Source organism: Ursus americanus, chromosome 10, assembly GCF_024610735.1.
Source record: "Ursus americanus isolate L20-20 chromosome 10, mUrsAme1.1.p, whole genome shotgun sequence".
Lineage (NCBI taxonomy): Eukaryota > Metazoa > Chordata > Mammalia > Carnivora > Ursidae > Ursus > Ursus americanus.
Window position 1 is genome coordinate 29,543,846 of NC_142136.1, and position 17,186 is coordinate 29,561,031.

Sequence of the window (17,186 nt, forward strand, 5' to 3'; positions counted from 1 at the left end):
GGGCTTTAATTATATAAAAGAGCTTTCCCCTTCTTCTCTGAGTCATGTTTACATCATATTAAAATGTGTTTTTAGCCACACTCTCATTGTATATCTAGATTTTGCTCTAAATGTTATCAGTCTTACGGTAGAAAGGAAATAAAGCAGTAAGAGAGGCACCACCACATGCCATTTATTCACTGATACACAGTACTTAAAGTAGGTTTTATAGGTATCCCTAGGTGCACTGGAAGGGAAGACTTTAGAAAGGCCCTTTCAACATTTTCTCACTAATGTTCAAGTTTCAAAATGAATCATTTATACATTTAGTATACAGAATGTTTGAACATAGCATACAGAAAGTTTGAACTTAAGAAAGTTTCTTAAGTCATTAATCAAAGTATACATGTTTATTTTATTAATCATTGAACCTGCTCAGCACATTAATTATTGAATTAGGGGTTTTGAGGGGTTTTTGTACTTAAGTACACTTGCCATAATTCTGTTTAATGTTCAGATTCTAAATTCCTAATAGACTTCAGAACCATAACATTATTGTTGTGAATAAATTACATTCCATTTGTATGAGCGTCTGCGACGTTCTTGTAAATGTAACATGACGTGGGAATGCCTTGTTTCAGCCTATGTGTGACAACCATGACGATGGGGAAACTGCAGCCATCATTTTATGCAACGTATGTGGAAATCTGTGCACTGACTGTGACAGATTCCTTCATCTTCATCGGCGAACCAAGACTCATCAAAGACAGGTGACGGCTTCTGTCTGTACGGGCGGAGCAGTATCTGAGGCATAGGATACATTCAGTAAATTTTGAAATGAATGGGGGAAGGAGGCTTGCTGTGATGGGAAGAAAGGGACTTTGCAATCAGAGCCTCAGTGGAGTTCCCAGCTGCCTCACTTACCGCTGTGTAAATCAAGGCAGTCGGCCAACCTCTCTGAGGCTTAGTTTCCACATTTATAAAAACAGGGCCATTGTCAAGATTCAGGACAAGATTGGAAATGTCCGAAACTTCTTAGAGTGCTTAGTAAATAAAAACTATTATCGTTATTGAGTAATTAAATTTTATACTTCCTCCTTCAGAATGAAAAATAAAATATTTTTCCCTTTTCTTTAATGAAACAATAGGTCTTCAAAGAAGAAGAAGAAGCTATCAAGGTTGACCTTCACGAAGGTTGTGGTAGAACCAAATTGTTCTGGTTGATGGCACTAGCGGATTCTAAAACAATGAAGGCAATGGTGGAATTCCGAGAACACACAGGTAGCAGAGGAGGATTTACTTACTGTGAACTACTTAATGTGGATTATTTTGAGTGTATTCTGATAACCATGACATTATTGATCACTGTCTGTATTATATGTATGGGACAACGTCCTGTCGTAGAGAGGGCATTAGACTACAAGTCAGGAAACCTGGTTTGTCACTCACTAGCTGTGTTCCCTTGAGCAAGTAATTTTATCTCCAAAACACATGGTTTTCCATTTTTGATTTTTTTTCTAAAGTAAGTCTGGTTATATTCTAAGCTTAAATTTACATGGAATCTTACAAATCCTTAATTTTCAGTGCCTCTGTAGTCTGCCATTTGTCTGACTAACACAAATTTGTGATGTTGGAGTTGAATGCATATCTGAAAAAATTTAACTACATGGGAGTAATTTTTCATGCTACAAGAGCATGGTCTTTTTTTCTCATGATTTTTTTCTCCTATAATCTATCAGGGTCATATATTACATTCATAAATGTTCTAATATTGAACCATCCTTGTATTCATGAATTCAGCTATCCTTTTTAAAAATCTGTTTTTCTTGTAAATATTGCTGAATTCCGTGTATTACTCTTATATTTAGAATTTTTTATCTGTGTTTTTAAAATGAGCTTGGTCTACATTTTTCATATCTTCCTGTTCTTTTCCTGTTGTTCTCTTCTTGTTTTATGGGTTGTGTTGTTTTTGACTGTTTCAAACATTTAATTTCCTTTTCATATTGCCCTGTCAATGCTAGTGCCTTGGATGGGAATTCTGTTTTTCAAGTGTCATATTTTCTAACAGTAGGTTTTCTTTTATGCCTTGTAATTTTGTCGTTATAAAAATTCTTAAAGGTTTATCTTTCTTCTGTGTATTCTTATTTAATTTTGATTATGATATTTTGTTTGGAACTATGCTTTTGGAGCTGAGGATTTGCCATATCTGCTCAACCTACTATCTGTTTGGCTTCAGATAAGGTCTTTAGTTTCTTGTCCCTTTTTTTGTGATTAGTTACTTCATAATTAGCTTACAATACTTCCACTGTAAAACTGCCAGGCTGATTTCCCAGTGATAGCAACTGATACAAACCTGATTTTCCAGTTGTTGGTTTTTTTTTTTATTAGTTATATTAAAATATGTAGAAAATATATTCTTAAGGAAGATTTTTCTTTTTCTGCTTGAACCTAGGCAAGCCCACCACAAGTAGCTCAGAAGCATGCCGCTTCTGTGGTTCCAGGAGTGGGACAGAGTTATCTGCTGTCGGCAGTGTTTGTTCTGATGCCGACTGCCAGGTGAGTATATGGTTAGACAGTCAGGCTATCCCAGGAAGGAATAGCATATATTCCCTTGTGACACATACACTTCGTATAAATAAGAGAGCTCGGCATCACTTCAGTTTTCTAAATTAATATATTCCCCATGTCAAGAGCTAATGCTTTATCAGAGCTGGAGAGTGGATCAGAATAGTTTCTCAAACCCAAACACACAGTGTATGTTTATCAGCTACCACCATAATAGATATTTAATGCTTGCTTTTGTGCTAGAAACAGGTAAAAATCTATGGACTGCATTTATTTATTACTTTATTACTTTATTCACTTATTTTCCTATAATCAACTTCCAGTTTTTGAGAGTTCTTCAGTCCTGAACATCTGTACACATATTTCATGCCATCCAAATATTTTCAGTTCCTCAGTTCAGTTAACAAGAACTGATAGGGCCCAGCTAGTGAAAGATACCTCTGTTTTTTATACCCATTTTAATGAGGGGATAGGTGGTGATTGGGAGATTATATATCCAGAAATTTTTTGCTTCATGACTATGCACAAAAATAAATAAATAGATTAAAATTATATTTCACTTTTTATCAGCATTCCCTTTATGTGAAGTGAAATTTTTTAAAATCACATTAAAAGAAAAATTACACACTGAAAAATTTTAAATTAAAATTTAAAAAATTACACACTAAAAAAGTTTGCTAATAATCCTGAAGTTATATTTAAGTAAAGAGTAAAAATAGGGGCACCTGGGTGGCTTAGTCGGTCAAGCGTCTGCCTTCAGCTCAGGTCATGATCCCAGGGTCCTGCGATCAAGTCCCGCGTCATATCGGGCTCCTTGCTCAGCAGGGAGTCTGCTTCTCCCTCTGCCTGCTGCTCTCCCTGCTTGTGCTCTCTCTCTCTTTCTCTCTCTCACAAATATATATGTAAAATCTTTAAAAGGAAAAAAAGAATAAAAATAATTTTATTGTTATGTAGTATAGCCTTAATGTGTATTTCCTGTGGGAAATATCTTAGAAAATTTATATAATGGATATAATTCCTGGGCTGTGTGCCTTTTTTGATATTTTGTATGCCATTATAATTTATCTTTAATAGGAGTATGCTAAGATAGCCTGTAGTAAGACACATCCCTGTGGCCATCCATGTGGAGGTGTCAAGAATGAAGAGCACTGCCTGCCATGTCTACACGGCTGTGACAAAAGTGCCACGACGCTGAAGCAGGACGCCGATGACATGTGCATGATCTGCTTCACCGAGGCGCTCTCCGCAGCACCGGCCATTCAGGTTGTCTCAGCTCGTAAAGTATTAGACGTGTCTGGAATTTAACATGGGAAATAGAAATATATCTGCTAAGTAAACAGATCCCTGAACTTTCTACACATCGGGAGAAGATGTGCCCCTGGTATCATCTCCCAGTTTGTTGAAGAGCAAATTCCATCTCGTTATGTTGTTTCCATTTTGTGTGCTCAGCTTTTATTTGTCATTAGTGGGAGCCTGTATAACCAGGAGCATGTATACAGTGTTCATAAGGGAGGAAAAAATAGTTATCTAGTAACTGCTCTCTTCTCAATTTCCAAAACCCAGAATGGTGGCACTATGTAACTGCTGTATACATCGTGTACACACCTCTATACGAAACGTGTATGCCTACGTCTAGAATATCAGTGATATCATTGAAGTTACTATTTGCTAAATATTTTTTTTAATTTGACCGCTTGTTTATATTTTCAGTTCTTATGATCCTAAGATAAGTGAATATTCTTCAAAAATAAAGCTTAACTCTTACATCAGTAGTTCTTCTTTCTATGAGATACAAAAGGGAGTAGTTTTAAATTGCTCCCTAACCTGACTGACTCTTTATAAGGTGGCGTTAATATGCAAGTGGCAATAAATTTGGAAGAAGCTAAAGACCTAGTTAATAATATTTCATGAATAACAGAGAAGTGCTGAAATTTCCTTGTCCTAAGCTTGATTTTTCTCTTATCTGCTTTACTTAGCACCTTCATTGAATAATCTGCCAGTTATTCAAGTGTTTATCACATTTGCTTATATCCCTCTTTTTTTTTTTTTAATTTAAGCTGGACTGTAGTCACGTATTCCACTTGCAGTGCTGCCGACGAGTTCTGGAAAACAGATGGCTTGGTCCGAGGATAACATTTGGATTTATATCTTGTCCCATTTGCAAGGTATGGAGAGAACCAGAAATTATCTACTTTCTATGTATTTTCATCTTTATCTTCATCTTTCAGAATAAATGTGTCCATATCTCTTGGTGTCCTTCCCAGTGTACTTTTTACCACCAGCTCCCATCAGTTTCTGCTCTTTTCATCCAGGTGATGCCAGAGGATATTATAAGATCCCTTTATTTGTTATAATGCATTTCAAAATAGTAAGTGTCAATTAAAAGCTGGTTAAGTGGAATTAAACATATCGCATCAGAAAATTCATTTAGACATCATCATGCGTTAAAGGGTGTTTGTCACCACTTTCAGACCCTTCAGAGCTCAGATTGCGTGATATGACAGTGGGTGACCACCAAAATGAATGAGCCTGTGGTGCTTGTAGGCTCTGATACCTGCCATTAAGGATAAAGTTTGGGTTTTCATCTTCATTAAAGATGAAGCCTGAAAACCAAGATTCTTTTAGAATCTTAGGTAAAATAAGGAGAAAATTATTGACATTTTGCCACATCTCTTTAAAGATAGTAAGCAAAGTAGCAACTTGTTTTGGCAAGCCAGTGATGATTAATTTAAAAAAAAAAAAAAACCTTTGTTTAAGAATGTGACTGACAATGCCTTCTCTATTCATTCTTCATTCCTTTTTGTTCTATTAAGTTCTTCCTATTCAGATGTGCAGCCTGGTATAAAGGGTATAACATGGAAAGACTTAGCACAATTATTGCTTGGTTAGACTGAGGAACAATCAAAAAGATTGTAGTAATTTGCCCTCTCTTCTCATATGGTGCCACAAAGGTCACATTTAGGAAATGATATATGAAGATGATGTAGAAAATACTACCTCCTCATTTCTGTCACCTGGTATTCTGCCCTTCCCCCAAGGAACCAGAACACACACACAGGGAGTATGTCTTATGTGTGGCCGCAAGGCAACCTTTTATTCCCAGAAAAGCTAAGGCAGCCGGAGATACATTTCAGACTCAGGAAATGTGAAGCTAATAGAACAGAATTTTTATGCTTTATGTCCCTGCCCCTGTTGTCCGTGATCTTGGAAAAATGTGGGCTTGTGAGGATTTTACAGGATTATTTCTAAATGGCATTTTATATAGAAAATGTTCACTCTCTGGTTATCTCCTGGCACAGTGCTTGCTTCTTAGGTGCGCACTTAAGTATTTGTTGAATTCATAGATAAATGATGCTGTTAAAGAATGTTCATTTTTTAAATTTCAGAACAAAATAAATCATACAGTATTAAAAGACCTGCTTGATCCAATAAAAGAGCTCTATGAGGATGTCAGAAGAAAAGCCTTAATGAGATTGGAATATGAAGGTCTGCATAAGAGTGAAGCTATCACAACTCCTGGTGTGAGATTTTATAATGACCCAGCTGGCTATGCCATGAATAGATATGCATATTATGTCTGCTACAAATGCAGAAAGGTATGCTATAAATTGTACTAGGAATTTTTAAGAACTAGAGATTACCTATGTGATTAAGAATTGAATTGTATAATGATATCTAATTCTTACGTCTTAAGTCTGAAGTTAAAAATCAGAAAGCTTGCTACTACATTTGAAGTTAAATTTTTTTTATTTAATTTGTTTTGGGATTTTTTTTTTAACCTATACAGACTGTTTACAAAGCATGTTATATTTCTGTACACAAGCTACTTCACATCAGTAATCTGTTTACCAAATCCAGTTGGTTCTTAAATAAACGTCTCCTACTTGACTCTTTTCGCCATTTCCTCATTAAAATTCCTTGGCTTCCAGGACAGCACTCTTGATATCCTTTCTTTCTGGTTGTCTTTTAAATCCTTTATAGGGTTCCTTTTCATTCACCTCCTCCTTACATATTTCATTTCTCAGCACTGTATTTGTGCCTAATAATAACCTCCTTACCTTTGCTGAGCTCCTATATATCCATGTCTTTGCCAAACATCTGTACCATTCTGACCTTCCAAAATTCTGGAGATTTAGATACAAATATTTAACTAGTTACTAGACATTTGAATTTCTCAGACATACTTCAAAGTCCTCATGAGGAGTATTAATAATCATCGACTTTGACTCTCTCGTTCTCCAGTCTTTATTTACAAAGTCTTGTCAATTTTGTCTGTAAGTAGTTCTTTTTCTCTGTTTCATCTTCAGCAAGACTAACATTTTCTTTGCTAATTATAGTAGCCTTCTTACTGAGCCCCTTTTGTGGAGCCCCTAGCCCTTCCTCCATTCCATCCTTTACACTTTCATCGCTACTAGTAGATTATTATTTCTCAACCTCAGATCTGACGTGTCATTTTTCTGCTTATGATCCTATGTAGCCCCATCCATATCTCCAGTCTCATTTCCCAATATGTTACTGTTTGCACCCCATGCTACAAAATACCGAACAGCTTACAATTTCCCAAACTCGGCCATGTTTGCTCATTCAATGACTCCTCCGTGCCATTGCACAGGCTGTTCCTCTAAGTGGAATGCTCTTCCCTACTCCTCCTCTGCATTTTACTCTGACCTGACACCCACCCAAACTGACATGCTCATATGCATAGCCAGACCTGTCTAATCACACTTCTGTTTCACCTCCTCTGTAAAGTAGTTCCACTCCACACTTCAGCTCCCCCACCACATGATTTTGATATCTTACATAACTTCTTTGTAGCACTCTGTGTTTTGCATTATGATTACTGATTCACTTGTCTCTGTACCACTTGATAAGTTCCATGAGAACAAAGACAGTGTTTCTTCATTTCTCTTTCTCCAGTCCTTGGCACTTATTAGACATTAAGTTAATTGGAGAATGAATAAATGAGTGAAGGAATCTGTAAATGAAATGTGCGTGGTCTCCCAATGTAACTCAAAGAAAATACAGCTAATGAATGGAAGCCTAAATAGGTAGATGATAAGCAGAAAGGCAGATAAACATATGTACGTTCAGGGCAAGACTAATAGTGTATATTTGTGAAACTTGTTACAAATAACAAAATATTATTTCTGTGTGTTTAATGTGCGAAACATCATATGCGAATATTGTGTTATCATAGGGATGACAGCCCAATGTGTAGGAAGCCAGGCAGGGAATCTAGAAAAGTGAAACAGCTGGAATAAACAGTAGACCTCAGGACAAATGAAATACTTCTGAGGCCAGATTTAGCTGGTCGACACCCATTTATAACCTCTGTATCCATGGAGCCTGTCTCTTGACCTGTTTTTCTGGTATAGATACTAGATTTATATTGACTTACCTTGTTCATCCTCAAGTATGGACATAGCTTTTTGGCTGTGGGACATGTTGTACATGCAGTTTACCCCAATTATAATTGGCCTCATTTATTTTGTGTCCAGAGCAAATACAGATAAACCATCCACCAAGATAATTTCATTTATTCAAGTGTGTGTATTGGATACTGCTACGTTCCTGCACACAATGTAGCTTTATGAGTAGAGCAGTCTTCTGAGGAATTACCAAATTTCCCTTTCCTTTCTTCTTTTTTTTTTTTAAGTAATCTCTATGACCAAAATGGGGCTTGAACTCACAACCCCAAGATTAAGAGTCGTATGCTCTACTGACTAAGCCAGCCAGGCACCCCGTCCCTTTCCTTTTTAAAAATGTTTGTATGATTAAAATTGATTTTTTTCTGTCCTATTAGCCCCAGGATTCTAATTGTGTACTAATATTTATTTTAGGCATATTTTTTTGTACTACAGTACTAAAATATGGCCATTTCTTAAGCATATTGATCAAAGCAGTACAAGGAAACATTTAATACTGCAAAATGAGAAAAATTACACAAACTTTGCCCTGAAAAGGCAGTTTCTCATGATTACTTAATATCTTATTCTTGATATTTATTTGGAATATTATACATTCTTTCGTTATTTTGCTTTGACAGTACAGTGTTTGAACTTCCTACTGTAAGCATGAGTTTATTCCAGAATTAAAGCAGATTTATTTCATACCCTGATCCACCCATATAGGCATCTACTTGGCATTGCAAGGGAGTGTCTCATAGATAATAGTATTTTCTAAGACCTCTTGATCTTGGTTTCATTATGCTCATACTGTATCTCCCGCAGCAAGGTTTTCTTTTTTCCTGCTGTAATCTAATTGTGTTCTCTGCATAGGCGTATTTTGGTGGTGAAGCTCGCTGCGATGCTGAGGCTGGACAAGGGGATGATTATGATCCCAGAGAGCTCATTTGTGGTGCCTGTTCTGATGTGTCCCGGGCTCAGGTGGGCAGAACATTTTATTAGAAAGAACAGTTTAGAAATGTTAAACCTCTATTTTTTTCAAAAATAATAATACAACTAATGTAGTGGGAATAGTATAGCAGGTTTTTTGCCCAGTGTTTTCTGATGTTTATATGGCAGTGTATAATTTTCCAAATTAATTCATAGATATTATTCTCTTGGATGGTATTTGCATTTTATAATTTTGTCCTCCATGAAATGGTCACATTTCAACAAGTAATAAATTTACTTATTTCATTTTCTTAAACCTGCAGCCATACTTTTAGGTTTACCTGACTCCAGTGAAATCTTCACAGTACAGTACAGCTGTGAGACTGAGAGGTAGATGAAATACTAACTATTCGATTTGGCTGACCAGGAACAATTCACTAGGAAATTAAGTGTCTTATTTATTAAATTAGATTGGTTCTGATGGATCTGAGATGAGAATTTGGGGCTTTCTCCAGACCCTTTGGGTAAAGCCACACACTTATTCATTAATTTTTTAATGTATCTATCATCAGTTTTTCAGTCAGTTTTGAGAGCTATGTGTACTTGCAAAATAGGAATCACTGAGCTGTATGTATATGACTATCTTAAGTGTAATTGAAATAGACTTGCTGTAATCTTGTGTCTATGTATTTTCTTTTGCTATAGATGTGTCCAAAACATGGCACAGACTTTTTGGAATATAAATGTCGCTACTGCTGTTCAGTGGCTGTCTTTTTCTGTTTTGGAACAACACATTTTTGTAATGCTTGTCATGATGATTTTCAGAGAATGACTAGCATTCCCAAGGAAGAACTACCACACTGTCCTGCAGGTATGCTTTTAATATTTTTAAACGATTGTGATGTATATACTTTCTAGTTTAATGATCACATGATAACTCTGTTCCAAGTGGCAGAACCCCAGTTCAAACTAGCCTAAGAATCAGAGGGAATTTCTTGGCCCCTGTAAGCTTCTGACATTCTGAGTGAAGTAGAAAGATCATCATGGTGATGAGGGGTCAGGAGTTGTAATGGAGATAGTTGCCTGGGGAAAGAGAAGGAAGTTAGCTAAAGATCAGTAAAAGAATCACTGTTTGGCACTAAAGGGCCATGTGAAGTTTGAAGTTACGAATTGATAATAGAACCATTTTAAAGGATTTTTGTGTTTTTTTTTGTTTTTTGTTTTTTGTTTTTTTTGAGAAGCCTGGAACCAGTGCCATAAAATGGACAAGTGATTTGATCTAGAATGGCTGGGAATTGGCAGTGTAGTGAACATCAGAAAGCCAAGGAGTTAAGCCACCAAGAATATGGGAGAAATGATTATGTATGGAGGTCAGGCTGAGAACAATAAGAATATGAAACCAAAAAGAAACTGAAAAGATTGGAAGAGATCAGGAGGCTGGTGGTCCCAGTGAGGTGGGAAGGGAGAGAAGTGGAAGGTGAGGTAAACGTGACCATAGAAGAGAATTTTACATGAGATATATCTGAAATTGGTGAAAATACATACAAAAGTACTTAGAGCACAATATACAATTTTGTTAAAGCTGGGAAACACACTCCCATCCACTGCTTATCAGAGTGCAGATGCTAGAACTCTATAGAAAAAGCCATTTGAGGGTTGCCTCTCAAAATTACAGACACATCAACAGTCCCACTTCTGGGAATATACCTACATATGTGAAGTAAATAAAAAAGGCAAATGTGCAAGGATATTACTTGTAATAATAAAAATCTGTAAACAATCCAAGTACCCAGTAGGAGGGTGGTTAAACACTAAGTACTACGCACCATCAAAAAAGAAAATGATGAGGGCGAAGTTTCTGCGTACTGATCTAGAAAGATGTAGAGGAGACTGTTACATGAAAAATGAAGTTATAAAAAGGGTATATGGTATGTGGTCTTGTAAGAAAGGGGGAATGAAAATATGTACTCATATTTGTATGTGCATTTAAAAAATACTGGAACAATACACTAGAAATTAATAAAATTAACTATTGGGAAAAACCAGGAAGATGGGTAAGAGATGGGGGAAAGGTGACTTACTGTATACAATTTTTTTTAACATTTTGATTTTTAAACCATGAGAAATAAATTATCCAGAAAGAGAGTAAGTAGGGTTTTTTTGTTTTGTTTTGTTTTTAGTATGGCTGCTTCTATTTGTTCGTGTCAAAAAGAAATTGTAACCTGTTCCCCCCTAGAAACTTTTTTTTTTTTAAGTAGATGTAATAGACTTTGAAAGAAGCAAGATCAGAATAATTGAGGCTAAGTATTTAAGATAATGGCCAGAATAAAGATGTGAAACCTAATAGCAGGAGGAGGGTGCTGAGCTGGAGGTGAGCAGGTGAAGGGAGTGAAATGGGGGCAGCATTTGGATCAGGGTGGCTTCAAGGTGGGGTGGGGGGACGGTGGTTACTGAATGAAAGTGATAAGTCAGTGGTCTGGAAGTAAATGGGAACCAGAAGAGTCAGTCTTGCTTCCTGGCCTTGTGACACCGAGGAACTCAAGAGATCAGCAGCTTCTAGTTGAGAAAGTTTAGAGGCGAGCAATGTCATCAGGGAAAATCCACATTTTACTTAATGGAAGAAAGCTTCTTCTGTGTTTGGAAACAAAGACAAAACAACAAAACACTAAAAGTAATCAGGAGATTAGCTAGCAATAAGACCGGTATGGTGGAGAACACAGGGGTGGGATCATCACTGAGAGGTTCTGGCCAAGGCAAGGACTCCCCTTACACATTCACAGGGTCACCCAGGTCAGCCAGCACAGGGACCTCACCCTGGAAACAGCTGCGAACCAGAGGAATGAGGCAGGAAAGGATTTAGAGAGATGGCAGAAGGAAGGAACGGACATCAGTCCTGGGCATTTTCACATGTATATTCCTTCTTTTCTCTTCTTCGTTTCTTTACTTTCTTTCTTTTCTCTCTTTTTCTTTTTCTTTCTTTCTTTTTCTTTCTTTCTTTCTTTCTTTCTTTCTTTCTTTCTTTCTTTCTCTTTTCTTTCTTTCTCTGTCTCTCTTTCTCTGTCTCTCTTTCAAGACTTTATTTATTTATTTATTTATTTATTTATTTATTTATTTATTTATTTATGAGAGAGGGAGAGCGCAGGTTAGCGCATGCACAAGCAGGGGGAGCAGCAGGCAGAGGGAGAAGCAGGCTCCCAGACGAGCAAGGAGCCGGATGCGGGACTTGATCCCAGGACTCTGGGATCATGACCTGAGCCAAAGGTAGACGCTTAACCAACTGAACCACCCAGGCATCCCTCACATGTATTTTCTTACGTAGTTTTTACAACCTATAAGGTAGATGGTGTTATCCCACCTTTAGAAGGAAAGTTAAGGCCTCGAGAGGTTCAGTAGCTGGTCTGAGATCATAATGCTCAGGCCAAGGCATGCTCTCCCAGCCTCTTGGATTCCTCTAATTCATCCATTCCTTTAGAGAACTGGAATGGAATTAAAGCAGACCCCACAGTGAATTCAGCAGGAAAGAAGGCCATGCATTTCACTTAGAAGGACAGAAGGATTGATTCTGTAACCACTGTCAACCCATTAATTCCAATTTTTAATATATGGATGAGGACAAGAGTCCAGATTGAGAAATTAAAGTAGATAATTCCTCTATTACTTTCTAAAATATTTACTGACTACGTTTTTTGTGCCAGGATACTTAACCTTCACAGCTCCCTATGAGTTAAATATTGCTGTGCCTATTTTAAAGATGAGGGACCTAAGAATCAAGAAAGATTAAGGTAACTTGGCCTCAGTTTTTTTAGCTGCAAAGTGGGGACGATAGTTTCTGCCTCTGGCTGGTAGAAGATTGAGTTGATATACTAGTACGGTGCCTCAGCAGTAAGCACACAAATATCTGCTGGTGTGTTTTCTTTTGTTTTTACTTTTACCATTGTCATTTTTCACCATCGTGATTAGATTATGAGCTCCTTGAAGATAGGGGCCATGTACTATTCATTTTTACATCCCAAGCACCTGATGTAACACCATTCACACATTAGGCACTAAATAAATATTTGTTGAATAAATGACCCTTTGTTTTCTCCCAGAAAATAAAAAGGATTGCAGTTTGCAGGAGCCATCGTCGATGGTGTCATGCACTTCAGTTAGATCTGCCGTTGCGTGTCCCCCCTCATGACAACTTCCCCACCCAGCAGGGGGAAGGAGGACTGCCAGTGTGCAGTGTGATTTGGGGTGGGAGGTGCTGATATACGTTATAATTTATAACTGGAATAATTACCTGTCTAGGTTTTAGCTGCTGCTCTTGTGTCCGCTAGCTGAAACCAGCGCCCTCCGAGACGATCGGTCCTCAGTTTGATATTACCCTCATGCCTTGGCCTTCGGCTTCTGTGGAGCTTAATTTTTATTCCTTTACACGAGGCCACAGTGTGGTGTTGTTCAGTAGTAGTAATAACTAACCTTTACTGAGTATATGTACTGTGCCAGGTTAAGAGCTTCATAAACACTAGCCTTTTTCCCCTCCTGTTTTCCTATTTTTACATCACGGAAGTTTTTAAACCTAGAAGAGATAAATAAGATCTCATTCCCCATTGATCTGGAGAAGCTCATTCCATCCAATCTCATATTTTTCTCTTAAACAGAGTCAAAATTTACACTTATTGTTTTGGTTACTAGCTGTAGGAAACCAGTGCATACTTTTATCGCTTCCTCTGCATTCAATTATAAGCCCAGCCAGTATTCCCTACACAGTAAACCTCCTCATTTATAAAGGAGCTAAAAATCCTTTTTAAATGATGTGAAACACATGACATGAAGCACATTAACATAACATGTCTTTTTTTAAATAGAAAAGTATAGGTTTTTATACATTTCTTTATTCTTATTTTTTTATTTTCTATTTTTTATTTAAATTCGATTAATTAACATATAATGTATTATTAGTTTCAGAGGTAGAGGTCAGTGATTCATCAGTCTTATTACACCATTACATCACGTGTCCTCAATGTCCATTTTTAAGCCTCATCTATTTAGTTATTAAGTTTATATCTTCCCCAAAGTGCTTCTTCCAGATTGTTAAATTTTATATTATTTTACCATTCATATATTTAAGCCAATTTTCATTTTTCTACTAATCTCCCCTGAGATACTTTTAAAAATAACAGTCCTTAATAGTCAGTCTTCCCATTCATCAGTGTTTGCTTTTTCTTCAGAGAAGGCAGAAGGATAACATGGCTTATTTACACTTAAATTTGATCTTACTTGGAGAAAAACATTCTATACAAAAGTTTCCCTGTTCTCTCATCCTGATGGATTCCCATGCCCATTTTGTTCATCGCTCTGGCTGTGGAATGCTGTACTGATGCTCAGCATCACTCATCGTCAGGGAGACGCCGGTCAGAACCACAGTGAGGGGTTCTAGCCACACCAGGCAGGAGGCTAGAATCAAAAAGACAAGAAGTAACAAACATTGGCAAGGGTGTGAACTAAAAGGAACATTCGTACACTGTTGGTGGGAATGCAAACTAGTGCAGCCACTGTGGAAAACAGTAGGGAGGTTTCCTCAAAGAGTTAAAAACAGAAATACTAGGGGCCCATGGGTGGCTCAGTCAGCTAAACCTCTGACTCTTGATCTCTGGGTATGAGTTCAAGCCCCATGTTGGACTCCATGCTGAGCATGGAGCCTACTTAAATAAATAAAATAGAAATACCGTATGATCCAGTATTTACCCAAAGAAAATGAAAACATTAATTCAAAAAGATATATGCACCCCTGTGTTTACTGTAGCATTATTTAATAATAGCCAGGATATGGAAGCAACCCAAGTGTCCATCAGTAGATAAATGAATAAAGATGTGGTGTATACACACACACACACACACACACACACACACACGCACACTGGAATGTTATGCAGCCATAAAAAAGAATGAGGTCTTGCCATTTGTGATAACATGGATGGGCCTAGAAGGTATTATGCTAAGTGAAATAAGTCAGAGAAAGACAAATACTATATGATTTCACTTACATGTGGAATCTAAAAAACAAAAAAGCAGAAACAGACCCATAAAGACAGAGAACTGATAGTTCCAGGATGGGGGGCACAAAGTGGGTAAAGGGGGAGTGGGAGGTACAGGGTTCTAGTTATAGAATGAATAAGTCATGGGGGTGAAAGGCACAGTATAGAAAATACAGTCAGTGGTATTAGAATAGCTTTGTATGGTGACACATGGTAGCTACACTTGTGAGCATAGCATCATGTATAGATTCTGTGGAATCATTATGTTATACTCCTAAAACTGACGTAGCATTGTGTGTCCACTATACTTCACTTAAAAAACATAAAAAATTCTTAAGATGATGTATCTCACTCATTCATGAATTGAATAAGATCTATAGCTCATAGGGGTTATTTCTAGGCAGGATGTTGTAGGTAAGGGAGTCTGTCCCTTCTCTGCTATATATACCTGGTGTGTTGAATTTTTTGTGGTGAACGTTTTTACTTTTGTAGTTAGAAGAAAAATAATTTTTAAATTTTATATTTGTGTAACCATAGCCATATTACTTCTTTTGAATAACTTATTGGTGGTTTATATTAGGTTTGTATATATGTATTTTTTTTAATTATATTCTTTTGCCTCCTTCAAAATTTATACAGGTCCCAAAGGCAAACAGTTAGAAGGAACTGAATGTCCACTCCATGTTGTTCATCCACCCACTGGGGAAGAATTTGCTCTTGGTTGTGGAGTGTGCAGAAATGCTCACACTTTTTAGAACACTCGGATTCCTTTGTCTACAGAGAAGAAGTTGCCTTCATCCCCCAAGTGGATGTGGTAAAGTTTAAACTCTGCTCAGGATAAGGACGGGACCATTTTTACATCCATGAAAATGAACCATTCACAGTGCAAGAAGGATGCCAAATACCATGTACATAATTCTTGCTATGGAAAGTTTCCCCATTCTTTCGGTTTATCTTCTTTTGAACCAAGACATCAAACTTGTGAGGTGTTTGCATGTGGCCATTACCGTCATTGGCCTGTGAAGCATTGAACATTTATAGATAATTGATATAAAAGAATCGCCATGCCCATGGACTAAGAATGATGCTGGCTTTCAAGCAAAAAAAAGTAATCATTGTTTATTGTATACTGCCTTTTTGTAATCCTGTATAATTGCATCACGGGTGGGGATGAAAAGAGGAATATTCTGGTTTATTTCCTAGACTGTTATTTAAAAAAAAAAATTGTGTTAGGACTGGCATATAAATGTAATAAGTATCACACTGTATATAAAGATATCAATGTTTGTCCTGTATAAGAATTACTAAATTACAAATGCAGTTTCATTTAAACTTCTAGGTTACGTTGAGCCTGAAATTTTAATGAAGTGCAATACGGAGTGTGCCTCATTATCTTGCAGCTGTAAACATATTGGAATGTACATGTCAATAAACCACTGTACATTTTTATACAGTGATAAAGTCTGACAACTGTGTGAACTATTGCTTCAGAAACAAAATGGACGGGGCGCCTGGGTGGCTCAGTCGTTAAGCGTCTGCCTTGGGCTCAGGGCGTGATCCTAGAGTCCTGGGATCGAGCCCCACATCAGGCTCCTCCGCTGGGAGCCTGCTTCTTCCTCCCACTCCCCCTGCTTGTGGTCCCTCTCACTGGTTGTCTCTCTCTCCGTCAAATAAATAAATATAATCTTAAAAAAAAAAAAAGAAAAGAAAAACAAAATGGAAGTATCTTTAAGATCTAAAAATCCATCCAAATTCACTAACACACACAGCACAATGATGACTTTCATAACTCTTAGGGAAGAGTAGTAATGAAGTACATTTTGGAATCTTCAACACTGGGAAGAACATATAAATATGTATGTTAATAAACAGACATATGCCAAAGACAGGAAAAGAAAACATTTAGGAAATTGACCAACCCCCATCTTACTAACCAGCCCCTTATTAAACTTTCACAAAATAATCAACAAAATCACTAGGCTTTTTTTTTTCTTTTTTTTTTTTTACAGACTACAGTGTGTCTCTGTAGATCTTTTTTACAGGTAACTCATGAAATTGAAAAATTAGTGATTTATGAGTCATCATAAGTCAGGTTATATTTATTTCATGAGAGTGGCAGAAGTTTTGATCAGTTTTGTTCTACATTCCCACTGTTGAAAATGTATAAATCTGTTTGTCAATATAATGTTTGCTTTGAAGAAACTTGAAATGAAAAGATCAAATCTGAACACAGATAACTATTCAGAGAATCTTCCAATAAATTTATAAACATGTCCAAGTCCTATGC

General features: G+C 36.9%; 1 protein-coding gene across 13 annotated transcripts in view; it reads left to right on the plus strand.

Moving 5' to 3' along the window:
* MYCBP2 (MYC binding protein 2) overlaps positions 1-16,363 on the plus strand; it is a 253,255-nt gene extending 236,892 nt beyond the window's left edge. For all 13 annotated transcript variants that reach the window (XM_087865059.1, XM_045810924.2, XM_045810925.2 and 10 more), the window contains 9 exons: positions 621-749; positions 1,128-1,260; positions 2,432-2,535; positions 3,619-3,807; positions 4,602-4,709; positions 5,931-6,140; positions 8,823-8,930; positions 9,585-9,750; positions 15,539-16,363. In XM_087865059.1, coding sequence (XP_087721185.1) covers positions 621-749; positions 1,128-1,260; positions 2,432-2,535; positions 3,619-3,807; positions 4,602-4,709; positions 5,931-6,140; positions 8,823-8,930; positions 9,585-9,750; positions 15,539-15,654 — 1,263 coding nt within the window. In that variant the 3' untranslated portion in view covers positions 15,655-16,363. The remainder of the gene's footprint in view (positions 1-620; positions 750-1,127; positions 1,261-2,431; positions 2,536-3,618; positions 3,808-4,601; positions 4,710-5,930; positions 6,141-8,822; positions 8,931-9,584; positions 9,751-15,538) is intronic.
* Positions 16,364-17,186: the final 823 nt, after the last annotated feature.